Source organism: Saccoglossus kowalevskii, chromosome 9, assembly GCF_978046115.1.
Source record: "Saccoglossus kowalevskii chromosome 9, keSacKowa6.1, whole genome shotgun sequence".
NCBI classification, from domain to species: Eukaryota; Metazoa; Hemichordata; class Enteropneusta; family Harrimaniidae; genus Saccoglossus; species Saccoglossus kowalevskii.
In genome coordinates this window covers 25,161,532-25,179,209 of record NC_140649.1, presented here as the reverse complement: position 1 = coordinate 25,179,209, position 17,678 = coordinate 25,161,532, and the positions used below count along the sequence as shown (strand labels likewise).

General features: G+C 34.7%; 1 protein-coding gene across 2 annotated transcripts; it reads right to left on the bottom strand.

The window, feature by feature from the left end:
* Positions 1-342: 342 nt before the first annotated feature.
* LOC100379085 (exosome RNA helicase MTR4-like) lies at positions 343-17,499 on the bottom strand. 2 transcript variants are annotated; one of them, XM_078006170.2, is made up of 21 exons: positions 17,380-17,499; positions 15,737-15,871; positions 15,165-15,294; positions 14,647-14,759; positions 14,237-14,411; positions 13,716-13,806; positions 13,443-13,567; positions 12,595-12,693; positions 11,284-11,604; positions 10,392-10,604; positions 9,344-9,469; positions 8,587-8,737; positions 8,260-8,432; positions 7,302-7,610; positions 6,151-6,243; positions 5,001-5,096; positions 4,479-4,642; positions 3,967-4,129; positions 3,137-3,299; positions 2,009-2,113; positions 343-1,483 (listed from the first exon to the last, which is right to left on the bottom strand). In XM_078006170.2, exons 1-21 carry the CDS (start codon positions 17,472-17,474, stop codon positions 1,431-1,433), a joined length of 3,093 nt encoding a protein of 1,030 aa, XP_077862296.2. In that variant the 5' UTR covers positions 17,475-17,499; the 3' UTR covers positions 343-1,430. The 2 variants fall into 2 exon arrangements, with proteins under 2 accessions (XP_077862296.2, XP_085359464.1); XM_085503338.1 differs by having other exon boundaries at positions 15,737-15,868.
* Positions 17,500-17,678: the final 179 nt, after the last annotated feature.

The window sequence follows — 17,678 nt, the reverse complement described above, 5'->3', positions numbered from 1 at the left end:
TTTCACTTCCTGCTTCAACCCTGAGCATGTATGCTCAAATTACAGGACTTTTATCCCCGTAGTTAAGCCATACAACTCGAAGATATGGAGACTGAGTTTATTGGGCCCTTCATTTATTTCTGTAAAATGAATAATTTTCACTGGATTCAAATTTCGCTGATTTGTTGTTTCAGGCATATTCAGTGGGTTTTAAATTCTCGGTTTTATCATTTAGATAATGTGTTCTATGGTAAATTTTACATATTCACTGGGTTTAAATTTAGCGCATTTTCCAGTCAGCGAAATAAGCAAAATTAACCCCTTTACAATAGTCACAAAAACAGACATAAAGACTCCTCATAGTGGCAATGTTTAAAAAAAGAGTTTTATTCAAAAATATCAGAACAAAAAGTTAAAACAAATTGACCTGTATCTGTACATCGTTACAACGATCAGAGACATAAGTAGGATCACACTCTCAATAAACACAATGCAACCCATTCCCCTATCCTTTTCAATAAAATTCAAAACAAATGCACAGATAAACATTCATTCATTAGAACACTCATCCATAATCTCTTTACACTAAGAAAATCTAAGTGAAATGTACAAAGATTATAACTGCATTGTCAACAAGAGAAACAGGTCTTCTTGGCATAAGTGCCCCCCCCCCCCTCCCAACTAAAATTAAAGTTTTACATATGGTAGTAAATCAATTCATATGACAGTAGAAGCATGTTGTAAGCTATTACATTGTCATGAAAACTTTGGTTTGTTCATTGAGTCACAATTTGGCATAATTCACTGGTAGAATGTTATTAATTTTAAAATACTTTTGTTGAATGTTGCAAAATGACATAAGCATTGCATTGTGATTCATTGTAAAGTAAAAAACACTTCTTGCTTCAACACACTAAGGCATTTTGTTCTATGATAGAGTAAAATATAAAATACAAGTTTCCATTAAGGTGCCTAGCGAATATGACAATGTCAGAAAGACAACTCTGGTTACGATGTTGTTGTTTTAAATATTGAATGAAAAACTATTTTTGTTGGTAGATGAGCACAAATCTAAACAAATCAACCCTGTGAACATTGTTCCGATTCAAATTAGAGACAATTTTCACCAGTAGGGAGAGGGAGCACATGCTTTAAATTTGTAAATTTTGAACAAGACAAAAACAATATTTTAGGTGGCAATAAAACTTAATCCAGCATTTAAATATGAATATTAAACACAAATACAGATAATGCATACCTAGCAATCACACATGGTGTTTTTATTTTAGCATGATGCATGTTCAAGTCATCCAAACTTATCCCAAAAGCAAAACATAATGAATACAATATAACTGTATATGAAGGTAACAAAGTTTGTAGAAAGCACGTGTCAGGCTAATGGAATGATTGCTTTATTCACATTATTAATCAATAGACGGCTTCTTCCCAGATTATAAGTATAGACTTGCTGCGAATACTATGTCTCTCTTGATTTTTGTGATGCCTGAAAAAAAGTAAAGATAAGAAAACAGGTTAATTTGGTCTCTCAGAATTTAAAAGGAATTAATCAGGAAAACAAAAGAACATTCAATTTTCCATTTGTGTTCCCAATTCCCAGCAGGTATTGTGTTATGGTTTAGGCTTTATTTATTCACAGGTAGCTGAAATTATACTCCAAGATTATGATAGAAAGGCGTACCCATCAAGGCATGTCACTGAATACAGAGCCAGTTGCTATGTCAACACAAAATACTGTGAACCACTTAATTTTCACTGCTACAAAATGTCCTAATTATCAGAAACTTTGACTGATTTTCCCCAAATTACTGAAAATTTATCTTGAGAAATTGAAGCCAGTTATAGTATTGACAGCACAGACGCAACATTTTTTTTTACACAGGTGTTCAATTTAACCTGTAGATGTGTTCAGCATTGAGAGCCCTATAACAGAGATGATTTTGCATGAAGCTTGACTGGAACCATGCACTCTGTGGAATAAACCATTGCGCTAGCAGGGGTGTCAACTTACCTTCGGCAAACTTGTTCTCAAGGTCTGTATTACCGATTGCCTTGGCAGCCTGACACATCTCACGAAGGAGTTCTTCCAATCGCCGCATACATCGAATAATACTGCCTGTGAAACCAAACATCAAAAGTGTTGAAAACAATTGTCTAAAGATGATACTATTAAAATAAGTGTGTGTTTTGGGATGTAAATTTCAAATCATGTTGTGGGTTGAGTCATGAAAATAAGTTTTCACTTTATTTGCTCTATTAGTAGCATATGCACTTACGTGACTAATTAGAGGTGTGTTTATGGTCAAAATAATTAATATCTTAATGATTCAGAAAATGTGATTTTTGTTTTTTATGCATTTCTATTGGAGATGTGATTCTAATGGAGCAAATAGGGTAGTTAACCATGATTGTTGCTAAACAATGATAAAACAACAGTGACAAGTCTTATGGAAAACTACCATGAAGTTTAAAAGGCGGTAGTCATCGCGCCATGAATGCACAAGATATATGGGTCTCATATAAATAAAGATGGCGACTTTGACTGTTGCGCAGATCGACAGGTACAAACTGAGACATTACCAAATTGTAATTAGGTTTTTTCAGGTGATTGAAAGGTATCACCGGAGTCACTGGCGGTAATTACTGCAAGTCTCACACAGATCAAACCTAATACTCGTGATTTCCGTTTGGATTGTGGGAAAATTAATGTGTATCAACACAAATGTCGCACATGCGCAGCGCGACAACTGCCGACCTTTAAATATTGAATTGATTGTTACAAATTACTTTTTGTTATCCATCAGCATTGTGAGTACCCATAAAAGGTAATTTTACCAATTCAGCTTGAAGAGAAACAAATGAAAAAATGCTTGGAACAAATGAAAATTACTACACTAGTTTAATCTGTGTGCATTCTAATGGATACAGATGAACTTCTAACTCCTGGTCTTTGTCCACTCAACTTGAGTCTGTTACATCAATACATATGAAGAATAATTAAGGTGATTGTTATTCCATAGTTATAGAAAATTATTACACTGCTTTGTTACACTCAACTGGCAAGATTTATATACTTTAGGATGAATAAGACTTCCTCTATTAGAAATGCAACATCAAATGAAATGTACTTGTTTGTTACCTTCATATACGTCTGTCATTTGACAAATCTGTAAAAACGAGGCACCATTGGCCCAGGCATAGCACACATCCATTAGATGAGGACGAAACGATTCTATGTAGTCTTCTTCATCAACTTCAAGTTTGGCTTCAGAACTCACTTTGGCAATTCTACGAGCAGATTCCTATAATAATTCAACAAACAGGAAGTACTGTACAAACAGGAAGTACTGTAGACATTCAATGAGTTGGACCCCTCTCAATTAAAGCGAGAGGGTCGTCACCTGCGCACGTGCGGGAATTGAGTCCCAAGCGATGATAACAACAAACACAAAGGCTCATGGGTAGACACTTGTTTGTAAACAATGACACGCTATGGCCGCCTGACACATGTGCAGGTGACGACTCCCCTGCTTTAAGACAACCACCAGATATTTTCTACAATAATAATTTATAATTTCTCTCTAACGATTCAACAACGTGGCACGAAAATTACAATTTCAAATGCTATCAATCATTCTCTTAAAAAAAATAAAACTAGCTAAACTTTTTAATCTGTGTTTTTTTTTTATATTAAACATTTTTCTAGTTTCAAATTAGCTTTGACATTTTTTATTCTACTGACTACAGAATAAAATAAATCAACTACTCAACCAAACATAATAAGTACACATTTATTTAAATATTCCCTCCATGTATGTGCAGAGAACCTCTCTCGAGCTCATCATAAGGAAGGTTTTGTACAGTTGGGCTTTGGGTTTTGAAATTGAATTAAGAAGAATTTCTAAATAGAATAAAGTGACCTTCAGTGATTACAACAATTAATAATTAATAATACATTTTAATACACACCTGCATTTGCCGAAGTGGTCCAGAAAGTTCTTCCGTCAATTTTGGCATCTCGTTAGCTTTCTCTTGAAATACAAACACTGACAACAATGCTATGATTTGCTCACACTTCAATTCATTGAAGACACCATTGAATATCATCTCTGTTAAAAGTAACTCATCTCCACTAGAAAACGAAAAGATAAACATAGTTTCAATTGAAGAAAAACAATGCTAATTGCTTTAAAAAATGTATAAAATGTGTGTTTGTATAAGCATGTATGGGATGCTCAATTAATACAATAATCATCCATGATATGAACAACATACTGATGCCTTCGTATGTTGACCATAGAAACACCTCTGTAATTAACAAACATGCATTACTAATAGAGCAAACTGAATATTTTACATATGTAATATAAGATATTCAGAGTATGGGGCCTCTGTCATAATAATGTTAGAGATTCCAGGTAATAGTGATGCCCCTACATTTTTTTTGTCTTCTTCGGAATGAAAATGGAAATCAAACTCACCTACTGATTTCACATGCTACCCTCCCCTTCATTTCAATCACATCAGATACGGTGGCATATCCCAGCCTCCTCAACACCCTCTTCCGACATTTCAATTCATCCATCTGAAGAACTGTTTTGGCTTTCCTCAATTCTTGTTTCACTGCTTTCACTTCTGACGCAAGCTACAGGTGAAGATGACAATGTGATAATGCATTGACATAACTTAACTTAAATCACTATAATATAATAAATTAAACATTTAATATTATTATTTTTGTTTTACTTTAAAGGTAACTAGTTAGTAACTAACACACAGCAGCCATCAAAGCAAAGTACCAATGAACAGAAAAATTTTTAATTTTTATTTGAAAGCAATTTTGTGAGCATATTTAAAATCATATTTGAAAATGAAAAGTAATACTGTCATATGAAATTAGTTTGTTGTATGTGAAATGAAGCTGTAATAAATATTACAGTATATGTATGTGGACAAATTGTTGTATGTGATTAAACCAGCCAATCACAAAAGGTGTTACATACCTGTGCTTTCTTTTCATACATATCATACAGCTTCTCTAATTGGGGATCATTATGCAGTGAGTGGGAATACATACGATGCTCAAACGCCTCAATTTTCTGTCCAAAAAAAAGAACAAAACTACTAAATTATTCTGTAGTCCAAGTGAATACAAAAATCACAGTAAATACTAAGTTAACATTGTTGCCATCCAGCGTTGCATGTCAGTTAAAAAATATCGCACATGAATTGGAAGTATTGCATAATCAACTATGACAACACTGACCATGCGCTGTTTTATTAGCCTGGACACATACATGTATATTTAACGATTGACAGTTATCGCTAATCACATGCACTAGATATGATTTCTACATGAACAAGATTCTTGACAATATTTATCTCAACACAATTAGCACACATTAGCAGTCCAAATTTGAGTGTACAAGAAAAGAGACAATACCAAGGTTTATGTACACACAATCCACTGAGTATTTCGCCCATATTGAATTGTTAAATAGAGCACAGTGACTTGTGCAAAAAATCAATATGTTTATTGACACAAATCTGTAGTATGCGAACCACAATGACCACTGCCGTTTAATAACAGCAATGGCGAACAACGCCAATATGGCTAAAATGGCTGCCATTTGGCCATTTTGAATCAAATAGTCAAAGCAATATATCTATGTCTATGAATATATAAAATTTGAACATAATCAGTCAAAGAATGGCAGAGATATGGCACGAGAACTGCATTCATTAAAACAAAATGGCTGCCAGTTGGCCATTTTAAATACAATCTGAAAATACAATGACGTGCATCAAGATTATTGACACAAATCAGTAGCATGAGTACCACAATGACTACTGTCGTTTAATAACAGCAATGGAGAACAGCATCAATATTAACATGGAACAAGAACAACTGATACATTGATATTTTATCCCTGCATTACTAAGCATGCTAAAATTCATATTAAAGCGAGAGGATCGTCACCTGCGCAAGCGCGGGAATACTGTCCCAAGTGATGATAACATTACACACTAAGAACGCAAAGGCTCATGGGTAGACACTTGTTTGTAAATAATGACATGCTATGGCCACCTGATGCATGCGTAGGTGACGACTCGCATGTTTTGGCCATTATCTGCGAATAATCATTATTTTACCTCAATGACTTTTTTCAGCCCAGACTCTTTTATTCCCATGTCATCTATAGGATCTAATAACGGTACACCATCTGGAAACCTTTTTCGAACTTCCTGGAATTAAAACAAAAATTATTCAAATCAGCTCATGAATATTCATGAATAGCCAGCTGGTAGTAGAAATTCTTTATTGTGAATCATTACATAACTGGCAATTGTCTGATCGTCCTTGGCAACGGCTTTATCACAAGGCAACCACATATGAAAACTGGTTGCTCATTTGGACAAATCAAAAAAAATAAATACAAAAATCACACTATTACAGTGCACAATGTAATATCACCATGGTAACTATGTTTTTGTTGAACATAAAAGCAGTTTTCAACTTTTTTGAGGAGTTATTTGAAAAGCCAGATGCTAACATGGTTGACTGATGTTGAAAAAGCCAAAAAAATTATTTAAATTTTTTGGGATGAAGTTGGCTTCAAAGTTGTATTCAAATATAGTTGTGGACAACTATATTTTTATGTGAACAACCAGGTTCTCATATTGGTAGCTGAACAACAATAGAATTATAATCATCGCTACTGTCTTTTGTATTTCTTCAATTAACATTTTGATGAAGAAGGACGGTGCCCCTACGGTTAACGTTTTACTAAGCCTTACACATACATGGGGTGAAGTATGGAAATGCAAAACCAAGATTTTCATCATTATTTTGGCCATTTAGGATTTTGGTTTCTGCTTTATACATGTGGGCGGAGCTACATCACAGAACATTCTATGTGCTAAGATGTGCACCACTGTACCATGTATTCCTATGAGCTAGATGCAAGCTGCTGTGGAACACCAGTCAAAAAGCCAGTTTCTAAAGTCAGGAAAACAGCACAAACTCAAATAATCCTGAGCAACCAAATTTATACATGTTGCACATGTAGGAGTAGTTTTTATTATAGGAGTTTCAAAAACTAACCCAAAGTACAGTTTTTTATTTTAAAAATTCTTCACTACATTTATTAAATTAAGTTGGAATCGTCCCAACGTGTCTAGTGGTATATACATTGCTTAGTAAGTAAACAAATTTGGTTCGCAATTTTGTTGAAACCAGCTTCACCCAAAAGTAATTGATAGTCTCATGGCATGCAGTTAAAATTGAGAAAAACGAAACCTACCTTTATTGATTTGAGAACACTTTGCCTGTTATCATACGGCCGCAAATCTTTAGGAATATAAAGTCTTATACTGCTGATCTGTATCAATAAGTGTAGCATCACCGGGACAACCACCATCTCTCCCTTTTCATTAGGTTTTGGAGGTTTGGCAGACTCGGATGCAGAGTTTTTGATGCTGTCTTTTGAACACTCTAACAAGACTTCCGCAACATATACTGGTTCTTTAGGATTACTTTTGTTTGATTGGTTTGCTTTCTTTTGGAAATTAACAACAACGCCCCAACTGAAGTCTTCATCGTCGTTTCTAACCTGAAAGTGAATTGAAATTATATTATTATTTCTTCATATCTAGGAGTCACTAACACAAGTGCTGATGATACAAATGTATATTTGTAGTGTTTGGAAATGAAATCATTATTCAGTTTCATGATGAAAGTTATCAATTTTTATTACGAAAAAAAAAAACATCTGACTATATTTAATTTTTAAAAAAATGGCCACCAGTCAGCCATCTTCAGACAAGTAAAACACAATTATGTGCAAAACTGCTTTATAAACAGAACACATTCATGGTAACAAGTTAGATACCGGTACATATTATTTTTTTTAGGCATTTCTCCAAAAACAGAGCCATATTCCATGTCAGCCATCTTTGACTGGGTGGAAACACAAGATATTACATTCTATGTTTTGTCACTGACAATAGAATCAATTTTTGGTTTCACAAAGTACTCATTTTTGTCAAAATGTAGAAGAAGTGTTGATAATTCGTACAGAACTGTGCACTGCAGATACATTTCTTAATACATACAGATACATTTACACCCTTAAACTGGTATGTTACACCGCATCTGATTGGCTAATAACACACACACACAATAACATAACAAGATCTACCAACCAATAGGTAGCAGCGTTGTAAAAATAGCAATCGACATCATAATGATTAAATACTAACCCGGACAAGCCTCCCAGGCTGTAAATATGGCAGACAATACTTTGGAAGATTTATAAACCTTTGGACTTCTTTTCCTAACTTATCTAACTGTTGTCTTATTTTATAGTAAGATTCAACACTGTCTTCATTTGGTATCACCACGCCATTATAATCTTTCTCTAGTTTCTTTAATTCTACCAAAAAAAATCAAAATTATATTTTTTTTTCTGAGACCACACCAATATGAAATTTAATTAGCTCAGCTCTAGAACAAAGCATAGTTCTCAGTAGAACAATCAATATGAGATAAACAAAGTAATTATTTTTTTTAACAATATCCATACTCACTGTCTATCATTTCTGGTATCGCTGCGTAGTTCTGAAACTGATAAAACGATCGTTCTAGCATGTACTCTGGGTTTATTTCTTCTACTCTGAGTAGATTCAACACCATATTGTACGTTAAATGGAACGCACTGTTCAGGGCATCCGCTTTACCCTGTCGATAATAAAAATCAAGAAAAGCTTAGAAAGAACTCCCCGTGTGCTACGGGTATTGGAGGCATGAAAAACAAGCAGCCAGTCGGCTGAGATAGCTCCGCTGTTAGCAATGCACATTTCAATTAAAGAACAGAAGATATCATTAGAAAATGAACAATATGTATAGTATCAAAGCAATGGGACTTGCTGTTTTCAACAAGAATTCAAAAATATCACTTTTCACCCAAAATTACGAAAATATTCATCAAAATTAGAGAATTAAAGATATCATTACAAAATAAACAAATCTGAGAGAGGTCCACATGTAGTACCTCTCTAATAAGTAATTAATATGCATAAATTTCAATCCTGAAGTAATCAGATCTGCAGATTATCCAAAAGCACCTATGTATCAAGTTTCATTAAAATTTGAGGAATGATACTCGCGTTATTTGTGGAGCACCTATGATTCATTAATTTATGCAAATTTGTAAGCCAGTTTATAATCTGATCTGACTTGACAGAATCAATTTAATTTTTCACAAAATGAGGTTGTACAAAGTCTGTGTTTTTGGCAACAATTTTTGAAAAACATCAACAAAAAAAGACTGAGTGAAATACTAACCTGTAGAAGGTTTTTACCGACTCCCGCACTCATTTTCTCATCAATCATCATTATGACGATACCCCGGTCATCTAAACCACGTCGTCCAGCACGTCCACTCATTTGAATGTATTCACCGGATGTGATCTACAATAAACGATGACACATATGTCAGATTAACTCATGCATACAATTGCTTCATTACAAGTACATCTCCAATAGAAGAATACACATGTATAAACCAAGAATGGTATTGAGTATATACAGAATGATCAAAATATATTATTTGAACCATGAACAAATTCACACAAGCACATGTGCTAGAGCAAATAAGATACGCCAGAAAGTCAATGATATATAAAAAATTTATTGTTCAGTCATATCAAAATATAATTACATGTTATTGAGCCAATGAAATAGAAATATTTAATTCTCACTGTCAAAAAGTATCAAACAAATTACATGTCACAAAAAGTATTTCACATGCATTTATCTGATGCATTAAATTTTGAGATCAACTATTACTGCACGGCATACACTCAACACAGTATCACACCTGCATAAATTCACCCCCCCCCCTCCCTCCCCCCATTTAAATTGTTGAATACTTCCTGAAGAAATGATTTTACATACTGTCAACGTTCTTGTTTGTTTTCTTTCGTCTATGTTTCATGTGTGTTGGAAAGTGAGAATTTCAAAGAAATTAAATTTGTGGACAAATGCAAGAGACTATGTATATTTGCTATGGGTGGTGTTTGTAATGCTAATTAGCTGTCTATTATGTTTTTGGTTGATTACCAGTAATTAAAACATAGGTTTCAAAACAATGACATGTGTGTTTGTTTTTAATTAATAAAAATAGATTTTTACACCCTATAAAACGACCAATTCTATGTTTTCCTTGTTCCTTGTATTCACACTAACTGAGCGTTTGCTTCTTATAACCCAGCATTGAAAAATACAAAAAAGTGGAATTTTGAGTTTCAAAGCAAGAAAACCTATACTGTATCCTTAAGAACACAAAGAAATAAACATAAATGAGAACACTTTCAGGTAAATAGTCACCTACCCATCTGAAGTCTTTACCATCAAACTTCCTTGCATTCGTGAACAAGACAGTCCTCGCAGGCATGTTCAGACCCATCGCAAACGTCTCCGTAGCGAACAGTGCTTTGATCAAACCTTCTGAAAACAGGATTTCTATCGTTTCCTTGAGTATAGGTAATAATCCAGAATGATGTATACCAATCCCTCGTTTCAAGAGCGGTAATACGCTCTCAACCTGTAATAATCACCATGGTTACTAATTACCAATAAAAAATATATTCCAGAAGCGACTTCAAATTATGTGTCAGTGACTTGACGTCAGCACATGTTGTCCTCATTAAAATTATGTGTTATGTATATTTGTTTTGTTTTTTTGTAAGCATTCTTATAGGTCTGTCTTGAACTGTTCCTAATGCAAACAGCACGATGTAAGTAAAGACCAACCAGTGAAGAGAAAAGTTGATTGTACCACATGCACATGCACAGGTCAACAGTGCCACTTTTGTGATTTTCCAGTTTCTTATCAACATGGTGGCTGAAAATGAACTGCAACAGTTAGTTAGGATGACCATTTGGTAGAAATGTTGGTGCTTTACTTCATCTTTACAAAGTTTCTTACATTTAAAAAAGAACTGTCTACTGTAAAACTATTTATTTTCACTGACATTTAATTTCACTATTTTGATGTTCCCTATTTTGAGCATATTCACGGTGTTTCACGAATTTGTCAAAAAACCAATGAGTTTCATTGTTATTTTACATGCTCACGCAGACTTAAATTTGCGGATTATAGGTATCAGCGAAAATAGCGAAATTAAAACGCAGTTTAATGATTAATGCATTTACAGTATTGTTCTTGATTTGCTCCAAGGCATGAAAGTTTGACAACTCTAACCAGCACATGGATTACTTACCTGCGGTAACTTTTTATCTTCATCTGACAAGCAATCAATAGCGTTACTGAATACTTCTTCCACCAAATTCTTCTCAGCGGACGTATTAAATTCTATCTTTGACATCTGCATTGCATATGCCTCGCATTCTTTTTTACTGAAACTGAACACGATTACGGGAGAAAAATTCCTCTCCATGATCATTTTGACGATCTTGAAGCAGTTTGATGGACCTCTGGTGCCACCTTTCCTTCCTCTCAGAGCTTGGTCTCCCTTTGCCGCGTCCCCGCCATCACGAAGGATGGCCATTGCCGCATTGAAGTTATCATCACGGAACTCACCCTAAGAAACAGAGGATGCAAAATACAATTACATTATCCATTTAGCATCATTTTTGTAAACAAAATTTTAGTGTAAAATTTTTCTTTAAAGCGGGATGGCCGTCACCTGCACATACGCGGGAATTAAGTCCCAAACGACAATAACAACACACGCTAAAAACACAAAGGCTTATGGGTAGATGCTTGTTTGTAAACAATGACACGCTATGGCAAGCTGACGCATGTGCAGGTGATGACTCCCTCGCTTTAACAATATAGTTCTATAATTTCTATAATTCTTTTCATAATTTTGAACAAAATTAATATGCTGTAATTTCTAACAGCGTAAAGATTTGATTCCATTTTTTATCAGTCTAAATTATGAAAAGAAAAAGGGCTTAACTTTGACGTTCAAACAATACCTCAAACTTGAATTAATTACCAGCAATTAAATATATGATTTCTTAATTATACCGTACTATGCTTACAAAATAAAAGGAGAGGGGGGGGGTTCTAAATCTCAGATAAATAACATACGTACAATAATTTACAGGACTTGAGATTACAGTTGTAAGGTACTATCAAAGTGTAACATAATGAGCTAGATTTTAGCTGACTTAAAACTAGCATAGATTTTAAAACCATCATCATCATAATTATGAGAGTAATCAGCCTACATACAAGTATGTATATTAGCAGTAAGTTAGGAAAATGCTACAAAGAATAAGAAATTATTGATGAAATCGATTGTAACGCTTAAAATTTAAAAGTTATGCATGAACTGAAAAAAGTTCTGTAAATGCCCACCACTGATCAGCACCATGTGCCCACTAATACTGTAAACAAAATTGTTAAATTGTGTAGTAGTAAACATTTTCTTGGAATTCTTAAGATAGTTATTGTCACATTCTCAGTAACTTCTTTTTTCACGAATGCCATCCAGGTTTCTAATCAACAGCTACAATAAATTTACAATATTTATAATTTCTTCATACTGGCTAAATATACCTACATTTTCATCGACAACAAGATGTAATCCATCACCACCAGAAGGAAAGATGTAATGCTGCAATGGTACAGGACGATAGTCAGTGTATACCACATGACAAGGCTGTGAAATAAAACAGCAAAACATGATCAATTTATGAACTGTTTTTAAAAAAAAGTTTGATTAGGACGACATTATTATTTTGTTGCCATCCCAGAAAAACAAAGTACAGTATGTGAATAGGTGATTTTCCGTACGATTGCAAGATCTCACAAGATGCATTCCTTATTTCGTAGCTTACATTGACCGGCCGATCTTCGACAGAGGAATATTGCTTCCGAATACCCTTACTTAATCAAAATTGCCTATCATCAAATGTGGACAGCACATTATTAAGCATGGAAATGTCCCCGAAATACTTTTGCATTTGTCGAATCCCACACAATGTTTGACGCCACTACGACGCTATGACCTTTGTTTGTCCTGTTTTTACGTTCGATTTCACGCATAACGCGTGATTCTCGCAGTGTACGGAAAATGTTCTATTGGGTAACATCATAAGATAGCATTAGCAAGTACTAGTACTGTAAAATACTTTATTTTGCTTGGAATTAATTTTCGCTATTTTCACTGAAGGAATGATTTAGTAAAAAGAAAATACTTTTTTCGTATACATTCCTTTATTATTACATTCAACTTGTCAAAAATCAGTGAAAATAAAATCCACACAAAACACCCAATCCAAGTCTTTTTAACGAAAATTAATTCCAGCTAAAATAAAGTATTTCACAGTACTTGACAATATATTGAGCAGTCAGAATCAGATGTACCGGGAATCACAGTTTGAATCTATGGAGTGACATGTGGCTTACCTGCTTGTGTAAATGACAAATCCATTCAGCAAACTGTTTAGCATTAGGTATTGTAGCAGATAAGAATACGTAATGTACATTGTCTGGAAGCAGAATAATTGTCTCTTCCCAAACCACACCACGTTCTGGAAGTAAAAGTTAGATTATTATGTACTATTAGAACTAAGCACTATGTATAAACTGTAAAATAGTGACGCTTTCTTCCAGAAAACTTTGTGACAGTGATACAACATGACAGTATGTCACTCTGCTGTACATGTGTCAATAGCATACCTTTATCTCGCATGTAATGAATCTCATCAAAGACCACCCACGCAACTTCTCGCATAATCTCAGAACCTCGGTATAACATACTACGAAGAATCTACGGGGAAAATATATACTTACAATGTTAAGGTCATTGTTTTCAAATGTCATCAACATGTTTGGTAGTATTTTGAATAAGTTTGAAAGTGATACAACTGAGTTTGCGGGTTAAAATTGTGAAATGGACAATAAGCAAAATAGCCCTACTTTGGTAGAAGTCCCAGTGTCTCATATATCAGTATACACCACCCTCTCGCTAAATTCGACAAAATAACCAAGCCAGACTGTCTTGTAAGGCAAGCTTTGATTGGTTGGGAAATCTTATCAGGTTGAGATTAATTTGCAAAGTAATTTGTCCGGATGCAGTGAGAGGCATTGCACATCGATGACTGAAGATATGGCAAAACAATCCATTAGTTTTCAAAATTCTCACAAATCAAGATAACAAACCTTATCAGGTTAGTGGTTATTTGAAACTAAACACTTACTTCTGTTGTCATGACAAGACAGCTGGCTGTTGGATTTATCGTCACATCTCCCGTCATCAAACCGACATCTTGGAATTCTTCGTATAACTCTCTGTATTTCTGATTACTCAGAGCTTTGATCGGTGTCGTATAAATCACTCTCTGTTTATCACGTAATGACATGGCTATCGCGTACCTGAGATAAGTTTAATCAAAGGAAGTGTCAATTCTGTCTGGGACACATTTCATTCATTTAAATACATTGTTTATAATTCCTCGATCGACACAATCATGATTAGTAATCATTATATTGATTATCTAAATGGCAAGTATAGTGATTAAAGGTAGAGAATAGATGAGAGGAGAGTCACACAATGAAACACCCAAATGTATCCAAGCCCTTTAATTTATCAACCCTTGCTTGTACTTACTCGGCCACCACAGTCTTGCCAGCTGATGTATGCGCAGACACCAGCACTGATTGGTTGTTTTCCAGACATTTCAAAGCCTCTTTCTGGAAAGGATCTAAAATAAAAGGATATTCCTACAAAACAAGCAAATTAAGAATATTTGTATGCATATTGAGCTTCAAATTAAGACTTACGTGGAAACCATCATCCATTATCACGTGCCCACCAACTTTACAATTCTACTTAAAAACCACAAATCTGATTTGCAGTTCAGTCAGGTACTTTCTCATATTTGTTTATCTTATGACAAAATGATATCTTCATTTTTGGACAAAAATACTGCAACCTGTTAAATTTCATTTTTTATGCTTTTATAAATTATAATTATGGCGAGATCCCTGAAAATTATATTTGATGTTTATTTAAAATTAAAAGTTATATGTGCGTGAAAAATGGCTAGACTTACTCGATCACTGGCAACTATTACCAGTAAGCAATGTGTGTAAATTAGACACAAATATGTGGGTTACCATAGTTACCTTAGCAGCTTTTTTACCCGTTGGTTTCAATGGTTCGTATTCAGCGTCATGCGGCACAGCTACTTCATGGGTACATGCTTCTAGTGTTTCAACTGGCAATACTTTCACTCGAGGCAAAATTTCCGATTGACTAAAGGAAAAAAAGAAATGACAAAAATTAACTTTGATCACAATGATAACAAAGAGTCACAACAATCCTATGATCTTCTTCTGGAAGCATTTCATTAACAAAATTCAGTCTTGTAGGATAACAGTATGTATGTACAAAAAAATGAAACAACGCCACCAAGTCCATACATTTCCAACACGATTTTGTCATGACTGTTACTAAAACAGCATGTAAATGCACAAGTTATCGTCACAAGTTAACCACCGGTAACATATTGTTCTGTTTGATACATAATTGGGTGTGCATCCCTGAACCCAACACTTTCATGAATTCTTGCAAACGAAAATACAGCAAGGATACACCTATACATATGACCATGAAACAGAAACAATGAATTTACAGTCAAATGTAATATCATAAAAATTTACTGATACAAACATGACAGGAAAGAGCAAGGACTTACTTTAAATCTTCAGCTATGCACAGTGCTGATGCTAGTCTTGGCTTTTTACTTTCACTTTCCCCGGATGACTGTAACTCTCTTTTCAGGCCAGAAGAATTGGCAACCACATTGCCGACATGAGCATGGGATGAACTACTGAAACATACAGTTATTATAATATTTTTATGTAAAACATTTCAATAGCATGAATAAATTAAAGGACATATTTGAGAATTCCTGGGTTTGCACATGAATTATTGTGGGTCGCTACCGTTGTAATTGAAAACAGAGGTAAATTAACGTGAATCCATGCACGTTGATACATTATTCAAAACTGGTGGCAAATAAACAAAACAAAATTTAAATTTACAGGTAGCCCACTCAGCACAGGAATTATAATCAAATATGCGACGCCTAGGTTGCAAGTAGAGGGCAACTAATTAATTCACTCCATGCATGCTGGTTCATTCACTGTACATGATACAATTCTAAAGAGGCCATACAATAGACCGGCGCATACACAGGGGTTTTTCTAGAAAAAAAATGCAAGGGGAGCACTCCAATTCAGTGGCGCCACCAAGTGGGAGAGATAGGGTTCTCCCTACCAGGTGTGGAGTTTTTCATAATTCTGAGTTAAAATGGAGCATTCTATGGCTTCCTTGGGGCCAAAATTACTCTCAGACAGGTCACAGTTGAAGACTGTGGCCACATGTTATCCCTGGTCAATCAGAATTTTATGGTTGCCAGAGGATCTGCTCTCCAGGGTGAGGAAGCGCTTGGCCATGGCATGAGGGCACTGTGCCCCAGTTCTCTTGTTTTAAAAAAATCCCTGCATTCAAAATTGGTAAATGTTGTTTATTTTGGTATGCTTTAGTAGGCATTAAAATACTTTATTTTAAGGGCTATGATTTATTCAACAGATATTGGTAATGTGGAGGAAAGGCGTTGGTGAAATTTGAGAGAGCAATCAAAATTCTCCAAGCTGGTATTTTTATAAATTAAATTTGCCTTTTTTTAAATTCAATTTTTTTTTTTACAAATTTAAGTTTAAAAACTGTATGATCGCTGGTATCCCTTTTCATCTCCTTCGGGGGATGTTGTGTGTTAATAAAAAAATGAAAATGGAGTTAATAACTCCAACCATATCCCTACTCGTAGCACAGTACAAAAACTACAAAACACAACAGCGAGTCACTCATATTACTGTGAATGAAGAAGCAACCCAACCAGCTGTATTGCATGGCAATATAGCTCATTATTTTGCAAACGAAATAACAATAATGATATTTCAAATGTAAGTGTGTAATGGTAAGCATCAACACAGCTACTAGTACATTGTACTCTGTACCGAGAGATGCTTACTGTAATTCCGACTCTCGGCAATACAGTGAGCTATACAGCAATATTGCTGGTCGGATTCACAGTAAGTAAACATGTTGAGTGATTGGAAAATGGAATGCATCATTACATGATCTCACATGCCGCTTTTAGATACACTAGGTGTTGAACAACACACAGGCAGTCAAACACGTGTGATTTCAACGGAAATCGACAAGTACCTGTTCTGTTCTGTTCTGTTATATTACTCTACACATAGGTATATTAATTACATTGTGCAATTTGCACTATTTTAAGTCGATCGGGTACAATGTGCATGAACTTACACGTCTTCTGCTTTGCAACGTTTACTTTTATCTTGTTTTGATGGACCATCTTCTTCGAAAACGCTAAATATATCCTCTCCAAATGCTTCCGCCATGTTGTTGATCGTTGACCTTAAATTCCCATAATCCCTCAGTATCAGGTGTGCTTCCGGGTTTTAAAAATGTGCCCTCAATCAGAAGACTGGGTTCTACTTCGTTTTTATTCTACCGTGCTAAACATACGGACGTACTACCATATTACTTTGTATTTCTACGATAGAAAATGACAGAAAAGGATCATTGTATTATAGATGAATGTT